Source organism: Watersipora subatra, chromosome 5 (assembly GCF_963576615.1).
Source record: "Watersipora subatra chromosome 5, tzWatSuba1.1, whole genome shotgun sequence".
In the NCBI taxonomy this organism is placed as follows: Eukaryota; Metazoa; Bryozoa; class Gymnolaemata; order Cheilostomatida; family Watersiporidae; genus Watersipora; species Watersipora subatra.
Window position 1 is genome coordinate 37,948,582 of NC_088712.1, and position 21,090 is coordinate 37,969,671.

The 21,090-nt window shown below is 36.6% G+C and overlaps 2 protein-coding genes across 3 annotated transcripts in view; both read right to left on the reverse strand.

Annotated features, from left to right (window-relative positions):
• LOC137396365 (TNF receptor-associated factor 3-like) overlaps positions 1-13,016 on the reverse strand; it is a 30,719-nt gene extending 17,703 nt beyond the window's left edge. The window contains exons 1-2 of one of the 2 annotated variants that reach the window (XM_068082610.1): positions 12,943-13,016; positions 5,183-5,233 (exon numbers count right to left, since the gene is read on the reverse strand). In XM_068082610.1, coding sequence (XP_067938711.1) covers positions 5,183-5,227 — 45 coding nt within the window. In that variant the 5' untranslated portion in view covers positions 5,228-5,233; positions 12,943-13,016. Of the gene's footprint in view, positions 1-5,182; positions 5,234-8,450; positions 8,530-12,942 lie in introns of those variants that run through there. The other variant, XM_068082609.1, reaches the window with a different exon arrangement.
• The window catches only part of LOC137396362 (TNF receptor-associated factor 5-like), a 147,060-nt gene that overhangs the window by 17,625 nt on the left and 108,345 nt on the right, over positions 1-21,090 (reverse strand). The gene's annotated exons all lie outside the window — the stretch shown is intronic.

A 21,090-nucleotide genomic window follows, 5' to 3' on the forward strand; every position in this document is an offset into this window, starting at 1 on the left:
GCTAACTGCTACAATCTTACAATCGCAAATGTTATTGTACTGTTTGTTTCATTTGAAGTTTGTGTGTATTTGTATTAATGTATACTGTCTACCATTCCTATAGCCAGTCTTGTTATCAAACTTCCTTGTATTTGCCAAATAAAATTGCATCTATACCATGGCAGTGTTAGCTGAGCACAACTGAATGAATTTCTCCTAAATCAAATGAATCCGGCACTGATGCTATTTCGAACTATTCCTAGTTTGTTGAGTGATGAACCCGTCCTGGAAGTTGAGAAATATACATACATGATTGTCTCCCTCAATAATTTCACATAAAACGGAGTCAAGAAATGTACCTCGTGTAGATTCTCGCCTTACGACATATTGATGGCATATTACTAGCATAAATTACGGCTACACTCTTAGATTGAAGCAATAAAACATCAGTCATACTGGCTATCCTTACTGTTATCAACACATCTGCGTTTGCTGTGCCAGCTGATTCTTTACAAACTACTCACATACCCCATATGTTAGTAGTAGGCATACTAGTAGTATGTTAGCAGTAGGCATTCACTTACTAATGGAAATGGATGATAATCATTATTTCTTTTGTGTATTGGTGTTCTATAACGTACAATGGCCAATTGAAAGACAACACAAACAGTCGTATGTGAGAAATCTTTGGTGTGAAATTGTTAACCTCAAAATTAAGGAGTTTGAAGATTAAAATGACTGTATTTTTATCTAAGAATATTATAATAAGAACTAATCAGCGTTACAATACAGCGGGCAGAAGTCGTGTTCTCCCTCCCTCTTCAACACTACTCCAACTAGTCCACTGTCACTAGTATACATTGATACGAACTTGCAGTAGCCCGGCAACGTCCGGGATTATTTTCAATTTCAATCTGACAGCCGCAGGTGGTGGTTAAGAGGCTGGTTCTCAGGATCTAAATGGAGTTTTTGGAAACTAAATATTTTTAGCTATTTGTCGGAAGGCATGGAGTATATACCTGTGAAGTCTGGATGCAATCAGCCAAAAAACGTGGAAGGGCATAGCATGTGGACACACAGGTAGGAGCATGCAGTGGACACGCAGGTAGGAGCATGCAGTGGACACACAGGTAGGAGCATGCAGTGGACACGCAGGTAGGAGCATGCAGTAGATACACGGGTAGGAGCATGCAGTGGATACACCGTTAGGAGCATGCAGTGGCCACACAGGTAGGAGCATGCAGTGGACACACGGGTAGGAGCATCCGCCGGACACAAGGATAGGAGTTATTAATAAAAAGTATTATCATAGTTAATCCTACGTGGAGGTAGACAGCTAAATGATCATATATAATTATTATCATTATTATTATTATTATTATTAATTGTTATTTGTTTACTAAACTAACAAAAACTTAAAGTTCCTTTTTAGATAAAGCTTCCTAAAGTCTTCGACTTACAACAAATTATATTCCATAAAAAGGATTAGAGAGAGAAATTGTTAACAGGCGAGACGCATCTATGTTTGTTCACCTAATACCTGTGGTTTATCAGTTACGGTCAGAGATATTTCTGCAAACACCCGGTGTTGTGCTGTTCTATATGCTTATGAGTAGGGGAGACGGGGGCACCTTGGGACACGGGGCACTGTGGGACAGTGTCATTATTGGGAGTTGTGTTCTGTTCTCATTCTTTAGCATGGGAAAACTTACAAGAAATTACATCATAGGGAAGCCATTTTGTTCTCATCTCCATGCTGGACCTATTTTAGACAAGGTGAGTAAAAATGTAGATTTTCACCAAAAAAGTAAATATTTGCACCCAGGGAAAATGTTTCATAAATGGCACTAGAATTTGTATGACCAAATGTTAAGAATGCTAGTCATAGTAGCTTTTTATGCAGAATTCCCCTATATATTACAAGTGTAGCCACTGTTTTTTTTTCTGGGAGATATGACACCAAAGCCAATTTATCATCAGGCGGGGCACAGTGGGACAAAAGCTGGCTGGGCACTGTGGGACGCGTCCCACTGTGCCCCGTTGCGTGTCCCGCTGTGCCCCAAACATTATTTTATGTAAGCCGAGATGATAATATTGTAGGAACCATGGTTCGAAACAGAAAAACCAGCGCCAAAGGAAAGATTGCTGATTCAGTGTTTGAATTAGCTATCAAAGAAGTTATTGATGGCAAGCTAAGCCTAAGAGCCGCATCTGAAAGTTATGTCATTCCGAAGTCAACCCTGGCAAGAGCGGTGACGAAGCGACGTAAGGCTGGAGAAGCTAGTGTTACATACCAACCACATTGGGACAACAGACGTGTGTTTTCCACTGAACACGAAGTAATGCTGAAGTCATACCTTGTTGAGGGAGCAAAACACCACGCAGGCCTCACCAAAGTCATGATGCGCCAATTCGCGTATGAATACGCGAAAAAACTAAATCTAAAATACTCAAGCCTCTGGGATAAAAACGAGAAAGCAGGTTAGTACTTAATTTATAAAAAAAACTACAGTCTAATAGCCCTATCTGCTTCTCGCTATCTCTGTTCTTTAGAATGACCTGAAGAAAAGAGTAGAAAACAAACACAGATTAAATAAAAATACTCATACCGTTTTATTAAATCTGAATGTAGCCTTATAAATATCTAGGCCTATGTGCATAGTAGGCCGTTAAATTGAGGTCTATGGTTGTTCATTGAAGAAAGCTCATTTTGTGATTTCAGGGGAGGACTGGATATACTCTTTTATGAAAAGGCATCCCAACTTGTCAGTTCACACACCCGAAGCCACGAGTCTGAGTCGGGCCACTAGCTTTAATCGAAGTAATGTATCGGCATTTTTTGTTAACCTAGAAGCTGTACTTCTGAAGTATAAATTTGAGGCCAATCAAATTTACAATATGGATGAAACGGCTCTGACTACCGTTCACAAGCCTCCTAAAGTTATTGCACGCAAAAACTCCAAACAAGTTGGTCTCGCTACCTCTGCTGAAAGAGGTACTCTTGTAACACTTGTTGGTTCCATTAATGCTCAAGGTTCCTTTATCCCACCATTCCTCATATTCCCACGAGTCAACTTCAAGAATTCCATGCTAAATGGCACCCCACCTGGAAGCAGAGGTGCCGCTCATGTATCTGGTTGGATGAATCAGGAGATATTTCTACAATGGCTGGAGCACTTTGCTAAGCATGCTAAATGTTCTCATCATCATCCCGTGCTGCTACTCATGGACAATCATACAAGCCATGTATCTATTTCAGCCATAGAGTCCGCTAAAGAGAAAGGCATTATTTTACTAACGTTCCCTCCCCATTGCAGTCACAAGCTACAGCCTTTAGACCGCACCGTTTATGGCCCCCTAAAGCGCTACTACAATGACAGCTGTACGCGCTGGATGTTGAATAATCCTGCCCGGACAATATCCATACATGAGATCGGCGCCTTACTCGGTGAGAGCTTCAACAGGGCATTTACACCATCGAATATCTTATCCGGTTTTCGTGTGTCTGGAGTCTTTCCGTATAAGCCAGACATTTTCGGTGACGACATGTATCTCGCCTCAGAAGTCACAAACCGTCCAGCTTCCGAGAACTTGGTTACACCATCTACCAGCCAGGATGATCCGATAGCAGCTCCTGCAGTGAACCAAGCACTACCAGCAGAGCCAGTCTATTCATCCCCATCAACCAGCCAAGTTGTAGCTACCCCTAAAGACCTTACACCATTAGAAGTACGGCCATTCCCGAAAGCCCCTCCACGACAAAACCAAAGAAAAAGGAAAACTGCAAAGTCACTAGTTTTGACAGACACCCCAGTAAAAGAAAGACTCGAAAGGGAACGCAACGAACAGAGGGCCAAGAAAACATCTAAAAAAGTGAAGAAGGTTATTCAGGATGTGGAGGTCAGTGATAGCAGTGAGGATGAGCGCCAAGAGGTCGAATTGAACACTAGGCTTGAGAAAGAGGACACTAGCGAGGATGACGGAGATAATGGGGTTGTCGAAATGGACAGTGAAACGGATTCAACAGAATATAACACTGGAGATTATGTGCTTGTAAAGTTCACAGTTACTGGCAAACAGAAGCTTGTAAAGCACTATGTTGGAATCATCGTCGGGATGGAGAGTTCTGATATGACATTAAGTGTGTCGTTCTTCAAAACTGTTCCTGGTGCCAAGCCTACATTTGTTAAATCAGAGCCAGAAGACTTAGCACTAGTCGACCACAGTGACATTCTATTAAAGCTTCCATCGCCGAATATCACTGGTGGAACAAGCAGACTCTCAGAGAGAATGGCCTTCCCTATTAGTTTAGCACAATATTTCTAGCTATGTGAGGATTTCCATATTTGTTTTTACCGCACTTCTCTGCTGTTTAGTTGACTTGGTCGTGTACACCTCATCATACTGTAGTTTTGTTTGTAATGTACCATACTACTAATTACTGTTCTACACTGTTTTATATTATACAATAAACTTGACTAAAATTCTTTTATGCACCATCTTTAGTGAAGACAGTAGGTAATTATATAGTCCTACAGTGCCCCGGCCGCTGTCCCAGGATGCCCCCGATGCGGGGCACACTGGGACAGTGAACATGAGTTGGTAATTTCATTGTAAAAATTTTTTTTTACTATTAGCAGGGGGAAATGTTTGGATATTTATATAGACAACATGTGAGGGTATCATCACAAGAAAATTCAGCTCATTATCAATTAAATTATTCGATGGGTTGTCAAAAGTGTAAATTTTGTCCCAGAGTGCCCCCGTCTCCCCTAATACATTAGCATATATGACCAATTGCTAACCCACTAATGGTGATTTGATATTCATCTCTTCCCTCGGGGGCACTGTAGGTGATCCAAGGAAACAAGGCAAAGGATGTGTCTCACAATTTATTAGGTGTTCGTCTTTTCTGAGTCAGTGGATTGTGCTGATATGTGATATTGTGTCCGGATATTCAGTTAAACATTTCTGCACGATGCTTATTAATCAACAAAGAAAAAATCAATCCTGATAAACACCTGCCATTCCTTGTCGAGTATAGAGCATCCTTTTCATGCAGATACATGTAGCATTCACTTCGGCCTAGAATTTGTAGTCACTAATATTTCTGGCAATATTTATGTGTAATGTTTCCTCAAACAATTCTCTAATATAAATACCATAAAAATTATCATAAAAATATAGAAAAGACAACTCTTACCTCGAGAGGCTTCACTTTGTTATTTACTACTTTCTTAATTCCCATAGTGCTCTGCAAATAGTCAAAATGACACATGGAAACCTCTGAGTGTTCAAATTATAACAATAATAATAACAATAATACTAATAATAATAGGATATCATTATACTATACACAAGCAGTCCTGCGGAGTCTGACAGTTACACCGAAAGAGGAGCAGCCAGTCAGACTCTGATGAAGTAATGCTAGCGGCAGCAGTCAGCAATAATGCAGTCATTAAATTTTATGCTTTAAATTTAGTGTCAATTAATTAAGGTCAGCAGTCATTAAATTTAGTGCAACTTAAAGATTTCCTTTTTTTAGCAAAAATGACCAGATGGGCAGCACTAATATCAGTGGCAGGGCAGTAACGCATTACTATTGCAATGCATCATAGCAGCGCAGTCGTAACGCGCACTGCATCGTAGCAGTGCAGTAGGCTAAACAGCAATTGTGCGGTGCATTACCACTTCTAATGCGCAGTAAACATTTACATGAACTGCTATTTCAACTGCATACCTACAGCAAACTGCTGAATGCTATCTGATGTGCATGTTACTTCTATGATACCTTACTTGAAAACCCCAAATTAGCGCTTACTGCAAATATGCATTGTCCAAAACTTAAAACTGTGTGTGTACTGCAACTGTACATTAGTAAGAAATACAGCAGATGGGGGTCCTACCACACAAAGTTGTCGTCAGAATAGTCACTTTTAAAATCACTGTCGTCACTTTTAAAATCACTGTCGTCACTTTTAAAATCACTGTCACCTTTTTCAAGTTGGTAACCAAAACAACCTCTTTCTTCACATTCGTTATTTTAATACAAATATCCATTCTGGTGGCACTGGGTTGCGTTAAAAACTTGAAACTTGCTCAGTTTGAACTTCTGCTAACCAAAAGCATGGCTCAACCAACGACCTTCACAAACTTATTAGTGATGTTTGGGAGCGTTGCTGATTACTCCGCGAAGAGTGACAGCCGTTTTAGGTTTTTAGGGCTACATTTCTTGTACTGAAATTAGACCGAGATTGTCTTTAATAATCACTGTCAGTCACAGACTTGGAAACGGATTTGCTGTCAATGTCGTGGCATTACATTGCTGTTTACTTTAATTATTTGGCAGTCTTTAAATGCTGGGCCAGATGCTTCAAACCAAAACTAGTGAAGTTTCGGTTGAACGTGTTGATTTTTGGACAAATAATAAGTTAGTAAAGGTACGGCTACACGTAACAAATTTTTCGTTGGTTCTAACCAAAATCACGAAACGATTGAAACACAGAATTATTCTGCGCTGCTAGAATCGTGCTAGCGAGCACGATTCCAGCAGCTTTTGCAAATAGTATAGTCCAAGAGACGTATAATTACACACAATAAAAGTATAAGTGCAATTCAACATTGTACACATGATGCAACATCTTAGATTGCGTTATTGTATGTATTTATTGTTTGGACGCTATAGCTACAAATTGTTTATTTTTTAACTATACTTCCTTTTTAGCAGCAAAAGTTTTGTGAGAAAAATGTTGCCATCTTTAGCGCAATCAAGTCGGTTGCATCGTAATTACTATGGTGAATTTTCTTAATGTTTTTCTTGCGTGTCGCACTATATTCTCGGACTACATATATCTTTAAATTTGCTAAAGTCGTGCTCGCTAACCAACAATAGCGCAACTTAAACAGTTACATCGTGTGTTCTATGTTGAATTGCTTTCGCACTTTTATTGTGTGTCGCGATACATGTCTTGGACTATACTAATTGCTGAAGTTGCTAGAATCGTGCTCGCTAATAGTTTGTTTAATCTGTTAAAAGTGTTTTGTTGACGAACTCGGTGGGCATGCACAGCTGAAATAATTCTGTGAATTTCGACCGATTAATTCTGCGTTTTTCGTGATTTCGGCCAGAACTCCGAACCAACGAAAAATTTGTTACGTGTAGCCGTACCTTTAGTAATCCTACTTACACAATCATCGTCACCTACATTGATAAATGGTCGTCTCGTCTGTCACTTTTTAAATATCCCTGTCGTCGGGTCGTCAGAATCGTCACAAAACATGGGAGGACCCCCAGCAGATACAGTGGATCATCTGACACTGCTGACTTTTCAAGATGCATTGTTTAGTCAAGCTTATCATTTATAGGGAGTCGGACATTATCACCATTCCAAGGAAATTTGGTTCTTTGTAATGTATCGGATTAACATTATTTATTAAAACCATGTGAATCTATTACAAATCTTGTGGAGGTGAATAGGAAGTGATTGACAGCATCCACGCACATTCGTGAATACTCCAACAGGCCTATCCTTTTCTTACCCAAGCAGGCCGTCAAACAAAGAAAGTACTTGTGGGCCAAATGGAGATATAATTCATTGAACGTGTTAAGCTAATTTGAATAGGTCAGCCTTCTAGAGCTTTGAGCTTGCTGGAAGAGTTTTTCTTAATATGTTATCACAGCTAACAGGAGTAAAAGGTTTTCCATATTAAAAGTGGCGAGTTATTTGTAACTTTGGGTTTACTACCGATGTTGCACAAATGCTGCTCTTGTTTTGGGGTAGAGAAAGCCTGCTTCAAACCGAGAATGCTTAATATAATGAGTGACATGTAAATATCGGCAATGTCATCAACATAGCAGTCGATGCCCGATGAACTTACACCATTGAGGTGATGCTAATGAAAATAATATCACTATAAAGTTAAGACATCAAGCTTCAATTTGATGTGATTTCAGACTATTAGACCTACCCAGCCTAGGGGTATAATCGTTTGAATAAGACTTTTCCTTAGAACCCTCAGATTCGAGTGAAAGCGCCGATCTTGATGTCTATAATTGCATTTCGACAAAGAAACCGAATAGAGGCAAGCAACATAGCAAATTGAAAGCAATAGCCGATATCCATAACGATAGAGACAGGGAGCTGCGAAACTAGTCACGTCATTTTGACACGTATTTTTCTTCTGAACGTTTTAAGCTCAATCAAGTTTAGTCGATTTCTAATGGTTTCTAAAATGATTCTAATTTTGAAATCACAACTTGAAATCATTTTGATTTTTAATGTTTGGGGTGATCCGAACTTGCTTTTAATTGATTTGTCTTTGAGGAGATCGGAAATCAGATCACCTCAAAAACAATCAATCAAAAACAATTGCAAATGATAGAAAAATATCGATACTTTCTGATGAAATATATTAAAATTTTATTTACTTTTAAAGGGAGAGGGTAGGTAGGTGTATGGGACTTCCCTTACCAGATCTTTGGTTTTAGCGGTCATCTGTTGTATTTCATGCATCTGGACAGCTAAACACTCAAGATGATTGTCCTTGTCTTTTTCCATATGCTGCTTGTTATTTGTTATTTATGTAAACTATTTTCCAACTCCAAGTCTTTACTATGTTTTTCTAAGCTTACACGAATTTAGTAAATTCTATCTGAAAGTATCGATATTTTTCTATCGCTAGCAATTGTTTTTGATGTTTGAGATGATCTGACGGCCAGGTTTCCAAATTAAAATTGACAAAACTTGATCCCGGTTAAGATGCTCAGATCAAGCAAACGTGCTATTAGGACATCTATAGCTGCAAAGAGACCAACAGAATAGAGACGCATAATGCTGCAAGTGGAACACAACAGCTGATATCAACTATAGCAACGATAACAACTAGTCACATCCTTTTGCGCATATTCTTCTCCTGAGGCTTTCATCCCCAATCAAGTTTCGTCGATTTTAATCTTGAAACATCCTGGCAGTCAAACAACCTCAAACATAGAAACAGTCTTAACTGGTAGAAAAATACCAACACTTTCTGATAAAATCTACTAAAATTTTATGTAAGTCCATATTTAACATACAGTACTTTACTGCGAACTCAAATTTACACAGTTAATCTAATGCTAGTATATAACCAATTTATTCTTTAATTCTCTTTGCGTTAAGGCCGAGTTATGAGACCTTGCGCTGCCAAGTTTACATAGAAGCCAAAAAATGGTAGAGTTAATTGAGGGAAGAGAAAATCCAAGATTAAAAGCTGGGAAGGGAAAAAAGCACTTTAACAAGAGCCAGAAAAAAGCCAGACCTGAGGCTAAATAAAAGGCAAAACACAAGTAGGCCACTTATAATATAACTTAAACAGCCTTTTATTAACTTTACTTTTCAAACAAGTTTTATTTTTAACTGCATAATATTACGCACTATTCGATGGCCTTTAATAAAGGTCATTAGATGTGTAAGATGCTTTATGCTATAAATGTAACTCCAATTATTGATATAAATGACAAGGTTTTTAACATAGATTGATCTTTTTTTTCATGTAACTTTCCCAGCAATTGCGTAGTACAGTAATACTTCAACTTACGAGTGCTCCAACGTACGAGAAACTTGAGATACGAGCCAGCTTTCAAGCAAGTTTTAGCACTAACATACGAGCCATGTTTGAGATATGAGCACTTGAGTCAGATGCCAAGTATGCCGGAGGTGTTTTATGAGAACAGCATCACTCTGTATTTTTCAACTGCTCAAGTTGTACTGTTGTACCGTGTTTTTTGTGCACGATCTTCTGTGCAGAATTATGTGAATTAAACGTACTGTGCGTAGACCAAAAGTTTACCAGTAAAATGAAAGATAATACAAAGAAAAAGCAAATGATAACAATTGATATTAAACGGAAAAATATTGAAAAATATGCGAAATGTGTATGCGTGATTGAGCTAGCTCGGCAATATGACAGAAATACATTCATAATTATCAAACAGAAGGATTATATTCAGGGCATTTACATGTAGTTTGCAAAAGGACTAACCATAGTTTCTAATCGGTGCAGTGAGCTTCACGACCGCTGATGGCATTGGACAAACAATTGGCCAACAGCGTAACTGAAACGATGCTATGTGAAAAGGCCGGCGCCATCTATCCAAACTGTTTAATAGACATTCGGACAAGCTGGCTAGTAGTCGTGCATTAACCATTTGTGACGACACCTGTGTTCGTCCTAATCGCAACATGTTGCAAGGGCGACAAAGGCAAACGTCCTTAGATAGGTTTATCTTAAAACGGCCGGCTAGTCGTGAAAGCGGAAAAAAGGAAAAATTTCTTGCTAACCAGCGAGAAACTTCAAACTATGAACGCCGAAGAAATTTTAATTACGTTTAGTTGAAAATCAAAGTTTGCTTTTAGGTTTGCTTCTAAGTTTGCCTTTTAACACTTTGATAAAATCCAAATTTATCAAATTCAAAAGTTTTAACGACGGATAACTTATATCTCCCTCCCTGGCAAATGCGAGTGTTAACTGCTATTGTATGTATTTAATTTTACATTTTAATTTATCACATTTCTTTGCATTATTTTTTATTTGTTGCTTTTTGAAAGCATGTAGTACGTAAGGACAATAACCAACATGTGTTCTTTCTGTTACAATATCTTGTTTTGAGTGTTTTATTTGCTTCTTTTAGAGTATGGAAACCAATTAATATATATTTAATTGTTCTATATATAAATAAATTGCACCAACATGCGAGTAATTTGACATACGAGCTCAGTCTCAGAACGCATTAAGCTCGTAAGTTGAAGTATGACTGTAACTTAATTTATTATTTGTTGACAAAGTAATCAACGATCTTTAGAACTTTTATGGTATTGACTGTGTTGTCCAAAGATTTCTCTATAAAATTAGCCTAAAATAACGAAACAATTTTAAATTTTTGTCTGGAAATTTCCAACTCAAAAACGAACATTTTATGTGTAAGTTTTGTAAATACCTCCCGAGTTAGAAAACAGATGATTACTTATGTTGATGACATTATAGCCAATTCAGATTCGGAATTTTGTGATTACACAGGTAATTAAAGTAGCAGCACTGACTCTGATAGTGATGAAAGTAAGTTTTGTAACAATAAGGAACATTGTAGAAGATCGTTTCAGCTTTGTAGCTATACCAGCTTCACATAGCTTTAGCAATGCACAAAATATAAATAAATTGAATTTTTGGCATAGCACTATTTTTTAATATGTTAGCAGAAATGTTAACAGAATAAAATCCATAACAAAAATGTTTTAGATATTTTATGAAGTTGAAAAAATTGTATACCCTACTTTTCGGACTAATAGCCGCTACTTTTTCTGACAATTTGAGCCATGCGGCTAATATAAGGGTGCGGATATTCTGTGGCTTTTTTTTTTCACCGCTAGCACGCATTAACCGGAATCTCCAGTTAGTGCGCCTCTAGCCTTGAAAGGAAATACGAAACAATGCCTAACGGTACTGTTACATTAGGCACAAGGTTAAATAGGGCCGGTTAATATGAACCAGTGCCGTTAGGCAATGTTCCGTTTTAAACAGCAGTTGCTGCCGCGTTAAAAAGCACCGTCATGAGTTCTGCGGCCAATACAAAGGTGAGGCCTATGTATTGTTTTATTGTCGTTTTTTGAAAAATAAAGTAGATGCGGTTTATATAGGAGTGCGGTTTATAGTCCGAAAAGTACGGTACATAACATGAGGCAAAATCGTTTATCATATAAACATAGTATATATATAAATAGTTTATCATAAAAACATTTCTACAATCGATTTAATTTAAATATGGAGATTTAAAGGAATGTATAGCTCCAGAGCAATAGCTCATACTAAAGTGACATATCAACCTTTTTAAAAAAATAGCAATACAATAAAATGGCTAGTCATTTCAAACGTTGACTAGCAATCAAAACCTGGAGAGAAAGTTATGAGATCTTAAACCATAACTACCACAAACAGCTTTCATTGTTGGTTCAAAGGTAATTCAGACACGATGATTCTGATTTTGTACTCAAAATAACGATTGGTCCAGTAAATTTCAAAGTCATTTTTGGTTCTTGAAAGACTTTTACAGCGATCCAATATCAGTGTCGCAAACGACACTACAAGCCCGGCCCATAAATACTGTATGTGAGGTAAACTAGCTTTTTAGGGACGGAAGTTGAATATGTATAGTCCGATCTAGAATTATAGAGATGGGTGTCTAAAAACCCATTATTCTCTAAATGTGGCATTCAAAATAATTTCAGTTATTTCTGAAAGGTAGATAAGCTATTTACCATTGCTTGTAGCTTGTTATAGTATGTGTAATAGGCTAGAAACCGAGAAAAATGAGCTCAAAAAGTACGATTTCATCACAAGCTAGCGGTGTTATCCGGGTCAATTGTAAGCTAGGTTACGCCACAAAACTAATGGTACGTGCTAAATAGTCGACGCCTTCGAAATGACATCATTTTGGAAAAAAATGCAAATTTATCTCAAAACTGTTTGCAATCTTTTTATTGGGGCAATAAATATAAAAAATAGTGTAACCACAGTGATCAGCTTAGTTGATTTGCTATTTGAAAAACTTCTACTCAGGATGGTGGCAGTTATGGTTTAATTACAGCGAAGGCTAAGGATAGTTTTACAATCAGGAAGGTTATTTAATGTTATTATTTGGTTATTATTTAATCATTATTACTGAGCTCTGTGAGGTTAACGATTTAAGTGCTTAATTATTGATGAGGTAGGTAGGAATGTCAAGAGAAAAAACTCCAGCATTAGTTTGATTCACGTTTACCTCCCATCCCTGACAAAAGTGAAAATACACAAAACACTGCTTGTGCTTAACAAAACACCAAAACACCTGCCTTCCCTGTAAATTCTACTACTCTGTATAATCAAATAACATTCACTAATCCTTCAAGGAACAGGTGATGTTTCCCATAGTGATCATTGGTTATTACGCACCTGCCTGCGCTTGCCAAGTTCAAGGCTACAAATGCTACATTGGGTGTCAGCATTTTCACACTCTCCATAATGATCCTGTTGAAAAAAGAACAAAATTATATGAATAATATAATTTTGAGAAAACGAAAATGCTATGGCATTTTTTATTATTAGAAATATCTGACACAAACATATGCATAGCTCATTAGTGACATGGTATAAACCGGTGATAAATAGGGGTAATATTTTACAGGCAATTACTAGCAATGGAGTGATATTTTATATTAAATATATCATTTTAATATAAAATATATTAAATTGATATATTAAATAATTCAATGTATCAAATTAAAGCTATAAGAGGCTGTAACATTTCTTTAAAAAAATAATATATACCAATCTAACATAAACATAGATAAGTCTAATTTAAAACAATAGGCATGAGAAAGCTTCTATTACAGACAGAAAGACAGATGTGTTGGCTTATCTATTGACAAGTTACAGATTTTATTCCAAAGCTACCTACGAGAGAACATTATAATAATTGTATCCCAGTAAGCTATCAATCTTTTTTAGTTGTGATAGTTTTGAACAAATCAATTTCGTTCGTCTCTAATCATGATTGAACATGAAAAGCAGTAAACAGTTCCCATAAGAATTATCAGATTATTTTAGAAGTGCTATAAATAGTGCGTAATTAAACAGATATTCCAATTTTCTATTTACTTAGAAATGTTCAATTCAATAAGGACTAGGCTTTATAAAAGCCAAATTAAAAGAAGGATTATCCGTATAGCAGCTGCTCATTTACCTAAATTATACACAAAAAAGTGACGATTATAAAAAATATGATATGATAGGAATATTATATTCATTTATAGTATAACAGGCAGCTGGATTTCACACCCACGGCATACCTTTCTTCTATATATATATAGAATAATATATAGTTAATAATAATATATAACTATATATTTAATAATATATAGTTTGTTGATATATCGACAATCTTTACTATAATGACAGTGCCTGTATGAATCCATGCTAACAGCGTGGTGGTAGTGAAAAGATGCCTCGCACTGGAATTGAACTCTGACCCACCGCTTTATGAACCTGCGCACTACTACTACTCAGCCATTCCTACATTTCACCAAATAATTATGCAATGACCCATAACCACCTCTCACATGTAGATGACTGCTAGCCTGGGCATGGCTCTCGTGGGGGATTTGGAGAGAGAGCCTGGGACACATAGCAACACGCGGGGAAGACAACTCTAAAAGTCGACTTCTGCAGTCGCTAATATCACAATCGTTATTTCCGAAGGAGTATCATGTGACGGTCTTTTTTATGATCTTCGCGAGTATTATGTATTATTTTTAATCTGAATTGGCAGCAAACAAACGCTGGTTGGTAAGTATGAAATGTTGGTTGCATAATAAATCAATCGCGGGAGTTATATTATTTCATATGTTTAATTAATTAGGTTTTGATTTAATTGTAATCAAAAATTAAATCAATTGAATAAAATATTTTCACAATAACAATACAAACGAATAGAAATAGAACAACAAAAATGAATCGCACGCTGCTAGTAAAGAAAAGTTTATCTAGCAAAAAGTAATCTCAGTTTTATTTTACTCGCGAGTATTGTGATTACTCGCGACAGTTATTATGAACAACTCGGACCTACCACTGCAAAACGGTGCCATCTGAAAGCAAATACTCTTTCCGAAGCTAGTAGGAAGAACTATAAATTAGTCAAAACCTACGATAATATGTTGTAAAGCTTGAGACTGTTTTGGTCTCAGCGTGACTATGCCTAACTTTGATAGATGATTTTTGAATTGCTCCATTTTTTGTCAGTAAATGAAATGGAACCACAAACGGAAAACGCAAGAGAATAGTAACCTACGATTCTTATCGTTTTGTTATCAAACGGGGTATTGCATAACTTCCCAGTCTATCAAAAACGTAGGGCCTTTCACTAGATGAAGTCACCTTAGGGTGACGATAGGCTTTTAACGCGCCACATCTAGTACATCGTGAGATCGGAATCTATCGACGCGCTTTCATTAGTATCGGTCTGAGCGTCATATGAAACATATGTCGCTCGTTTTGCCGAAGTTATCTTACCTTTTTTTCGCTGTGTCCCAGGCTCTCTCTCCCAATCCCCACGAGAGCCATGCCCAGGCTAGATGACTGCCGTCTGCCAAGCGTACTAGTGATATGATTTCATCTTACGCCACTCCAAGCAAGTAACCCTTTGTATCGAATACTGGTAAAGTTAACATTAGAACACTTTCGAAAACTATGCTTTAGGGTTATGATACCTGACATGAACAGTTACCAACAGCGTCTGAACACCTATAATATTCAGAAGCTAAATGTGTTGTTAAATGTTTGCTGTCTAAAATATCGAAATCCATCTTCAATTTGCCTGACCATCCAATATATTTCCACTTCTCCAAAAAACCCTACACCTTATACCAGAACCCAACACTTTGCCAATGTAAATTATAAAACAGAGTTATAGAAAAAGAGTTGTTTTTTTAATACACATAATTTCCCTTACTATTTTTTGTTTTGTTTTATAGTCTAATTGGTTCTCAGCGGCCTTGACTCCTGATAATAAAGTTTCTCTATCTATGACCATATTGTATACAATTTATATCTGTGCCAAAGCGTATTCGATGTAATTATATTTTACAATATATACGATGATATCAAAGTCAGAGTAGGTAATTTAACGAAGTGAAATTTAATTACTTTTACTCTACACTTTGCAAAATGTTTGCAGCATGCAAAGTTTACAGGAGCACGTAAGAAGTTGGAGGGCGGTTGAAACTTTACAAATGAGAGCTGGTTAGACTGAAGCATTGAGGGAAGTTGTTAATCGCAGTGAAGCAGAAAAAAGAGAGGCTAAAAACAAACAGCTTACTACTTTTAGTTAAACTTTCTAGCTACTATTTTTCATAAGTGACCAGTTTTTATTCAATCATCACGAACCAAATCATATCAGTGGATGCCTATACTAAAGATTAACAGTCGTTGCTTTGACGTCTGCTTTTACACTTGACAATCGACTAGAAGTTGCATCCTTTGGTACAATTGCAAGCATAAAAGGATCGGTAGCCACTCTTGCAAATAGTTTGGTTTCTTTCATTCTTTAGTTATTCGTAGCGGTTAGCAGTCACACCATACTTACCTAATAGTTGCTACCAAGTACTGCAAGCATAAATGAAGCTGATGGCAAAAAATGCATTCACAGGTTGGGGTGGCCACCAAACACCCAAAACCAAATACCGCTTCAGTGTAAGCTGCCTAGAAAAGCTCAAGAGCATTATCTACAGATAACTGGTGGAGGGAAATGGAGTGAAAATAGTATTCGCTGTTCATAGCTCATTCACGAAAACATGCTGACATCTTAAAACATTAATATAGATTTTGCTATTGCTTATTTGAATTTTACGCAATTTATTTTCATCAAATTAACTTCAAATCAAAATAAAGTAAATTTAAACCTTGTCATACAAAGTGAACTAACTCTGTTATAAGCTTTCTATGTCAAAATCATCATATTTTGGGTCAGATGATTTTATTAATTAAATATTTTGATAAATTTGATCCAGAAGACAAAATACAACATTAAATGTATGAGGCCATTTCTACTGCTGCCTATGTTAGAAATTGGCTTCCTACTTCTTCACACAACAATGATCTCACACCGTATGAAAAGTGGGATGAACACAAACCCGACATAGACAGTCTTAGGGTGTTTGATTGTATTGCTTACACTTATGTTTCAGATCAGCTGCGACAGAAACTTGACAAGAAGTGTCAGAAGCTAAGGTTTGTAGAATATAGCAAACAGTCAAAAGCGTACCGCCTGCTTGATGAATCAACTGGTGAAGTCATTACTAGACGAGACGTAGTATTTGATGAAATGAACTTTACAAATACCATAAAACCATCATGTGACCAATCCACAAAGCAGCAACTATTGATGTTGAACATTCTGTAGATGGACAGACAACTCCTAACCTATCTGAGGTATGCAATGATGAAGGGCAATAGTGACGCTTATCTGCTCACGAACATAAACCTCCGGTTTGCTATGGAATTGATAAGTATGCAGACTAAGCTTAACATGTTGCTCATCAAGCCGGTAAAATAATTGAACCAGAAACATTCTCAGAGGCAAAACAAAGCTCTCAACATCAGGAATGGATGGAAACTGCTAAGTGTGAGTATTAGTCACTGATAGATAATAATAACTGGAATGTTACAGAGCTGCCTCAAGGACGTAGTGCTATTGGATGCAAGTGGGTGTTTAAAGCTAAACACCGAAGTGACGGAACCGTAGAGCGATGCAAAAGTCGACTAACGGTTAAGAGTTATTCATAGCAGCATACCTAGAATAAACTATCATGAAACATTCTCACTTGTTAGCTTTGCAACAGTTTGTACGCTATTGGCATAGGGCCATAATCGCAACATGCACATTCATCAAATGGACTTTGTAACTGCTATTCTGAATGGCAAACTTGATGAAGAAGTCTACATGTCTCAATCAAAAGGTTGTATCAAACCTGGAGCTGAACACCATGTGTGTAAACTCAACAAGTCTATCTATGGACTGAAGAAATCCCCTAGATGCTGGAAACTTGCTCACGGTATTTTTCTGAAGTCTATGGATTTTTGTCAATCCACTACTGACCCATGAGTATATGTTTGAGATAGCAACTCACCATCAAAATTATAATAGTTGTATACATTGATGATATTATAATGAGTGATGACGAAACATCATTAATGCAAGTGAAGCATGCTCTCTCAAATCAGTTTAAAATAAAAGACTTAGGACCACTGCACTATTGCTTGGGGCTCAATATTGATCAACCTGAATTTCCAATATCTCTATATCAGCAGCACTATCTCCAGCAAGTCATCAGTCGCTTTGGCCTGCAAGACTCAAAGACGGTATCCACACCTGCTGACACAAATGTTAAACTTGTTAAAGATGGTGGAGTCAGTAAGCCTGTGGATTCAAGGAAGTATCAAGCAATAGTTGGCTCACTTTTATCTGCTTCAGTTGCAACAATATAGCAATATAGTTCCAGATATAGCATGAGCAATAAGTGAAGTGTTCAAGTACAACTCATCTCTAACAGAAGCTCATCTTACTGCTGTAAAGCAAATCATACAACATATCAAAGGAACACTGACCCCTAACTTCTGCTACAACAAGTCAGATGAAGCTAAAGTCATTGGTTATTCCGATGAAAACTGGGCTATAGACTTAGATAGCGTATGTTCTACTTCAAGAAATGTGTTCCTAATGTCAGGTGAAGCTGTAAGCTTGCAAAGCAAGTGCCAAAATACTGTAGCCGTCTCAACCGCAGAAGCTGAATACGTTTCATTATTTTATGCAACACAAGAAGCAATGGAGTTGCGTAGGTTACTCAATGACATTGACGGCAACGATGCTCATATACCTACACGTGCATGGCATGGTTGACAATCAAGCTGCAATCGCTACGGTTACGAACACTTCAACAAAGTCCCGAACAAAACATTGACATCTAATATCATTTTCTGAGAGAAGCTGTTGCATATGGACACATTCTTATCAAATACTGTCCCTCTGCTGACATGACCGCCGATATCTTAACTAAACCCATATGTAGTACATCGGCAACGCATAGAGCTATAATAAGTTTCTATGTCAAAACTATGTGGGAGTGTTGAATATGTACTAGTTGTCGACATTGATCAGGGTCAGTTGTTTGTTTTGTATATAGCCATTCAGACTCCTTGTTCATATTTAGTCATTTATGTAATTATTATATAATTATGCTTTTACACACTTGTCTCATCTATGTGGTTAGTCAGTTGCTGTTTAGCTATCAAATATGAAAGTTTAACATTTGCTATACAATTATATGATTTTAGTTTGTTTCAGTGTCGGCATCTTAAGGCGAAAATATCGTATAGACGTATACAGTGGTATAGAAACCCATAGTAATTATCTAATGCACACACCTGGTAAAAATCTTCATCATTAAAAATAGTCACGAAACAATATATTAACCTTAGTAACTATAGTTACCTACAATAACTTTAGTGCATTTGTGGTTATGACCTGCAAAAAATGTAACATTACATTGAAGGCTACTACATGCAGTATATACCATGGAGACAGGCATGTAACATAAACGCTGAATCTAACTTAGATGAATTTCGCTTACTAAACACATACTTGAAGAAAGTTTTAATATGTATTTTAATAAACTTCAAACTTTTAACTAAAATTTTTATCAGTTATTTGTTTGAGAATTTGCTTTTACCATAACGGATAACAATGAACTGAGATGGCAAGCAACAAATATTTCTTAATAGCATATATAATCAGTACAACAATCGTCATTTTGATTCCAAGAGAGATTATATAATTGTTATTAGACTTCTTCTTTCTGACTTCTTCGAGCTTGTTTTAAAAGTAACTAAAAGGGTTTGATAAGCGATAAGTAAGTAACTAGATCGATGGAGATGTACTGCCGTTGTTATAGAGAAAAGCAGCCTTCATTCTTTTGTACTCACAATAATAGCTCCGTGTTCCAGATAAACAAAAGAAATTGATCAACACGAGTGAGTTATAATATAACAATGGCGTCCTTTCATGTTTGGTTAAACAACAGCGATTCTTTTTAGCAAAGGAAACTTTTTGAAAACTCAATAAAATCATAAAGATAACCATAAAAAAACACAATGAGTGCCGGCTAAGGCTAGTAGCTCTACAATGGGTATTTGTTCGAGTAAACGCTCTTTTATTGTTTACTTTACGTTATAATTAACATAATACTTATTATTACCAATATGAATATTTTAATATTAGTGTATAAACAGGTGTAATGTTATTTAAAACATTTTGAATGCTTGGCGTTAAATTTTAGTTAGCAGAGACATCGTCCAACATCGTAAAGTTGATCCATTTACGTTCCACTCGTATTGATCCATCTCTTTTGTTTGTCGGAAACATGGAGCTATTATTGTGAGTACAAAAGAACCGACAAAGTTGTTTTCTCTTAGCAACGGCAGTACATCTCAGTCGGTCTAGTTACTAACTTATCGCTTATCAAACCATTTTAGTTACTTTTAAAACAAGGTCAAAGAAGTCAGACGGTAGGATGTAACGTTTAATTGGTTTGTGCACACAGTTTATCATAGGCCTACACATGTTAATACACATGTTAAGCCTATGTTAATGGAGTACAGGTGCATTTCAGTATTTTTTATATTTAGGCAAGTATTTCCATGTTTATTCGGGGATGAATCTTCCAAATTACAAATGTCAGTAATGCTGCAGTAAAGTTAAGTCTCCTAAGGCTATTAGTTTAACAACAATTGTTATATTTAAGTTGGCAGAGTGTGGCAAACAGAGAAGTTTGAACACATCAAACACTTCTAAGTTTAAAAAAGAAAGTAAACATTTAGTTAGCATTTACGCAGATGGCCAAAGTTCGAAAGTTCCTATCATTTGGTTATTTTCACTTTGATTCAACTGATCATAGCAGGAATCGTTCGTAGCTCTAAACATACAGTTCTATATGTATACTATAATATACATATAAATAAATATAGGCTAATATTATAAAATAACAAGTGCTACTTAAAACTCTCAGTTATTTGTTTAAATCTAATATAAAGTCACTTAATCAGAAAAAATCAGCAAAAACAAAAAATATATTAAGGCTAATCATGTCAATGGCTGATGCTAATTGCAAAAGTCTAAAAATATAAAAAGTAATACAAGAGCAGAGTGATACTTAGAGCGTGAGTAAAATATGGAATTCAAATTGTTTCTGATCTACGCAGGCTTATATATGTTTGCCTAATCAGTCAGGCAATCGTCACATCCGTAGATCACAGACGATTGGGCGCTGCAAAAAAAGCAGATAACATTTATGCTAAGCAGTGAAATATCAGGTGCTAGGAAGTTGGAATAACAATTCGGCGTGTCAGGCTACCAAGAGTCCAGAAAGCTGTTTCCTAATCATATTAAAAATGGTTAAATAAAAGGGGATGAGTGGTTCCGTAAGAGGTGTATAATACTCTTAGGACAAGATGCATAAATACTAATATAGAAGTTGAATAACATGATGAGTT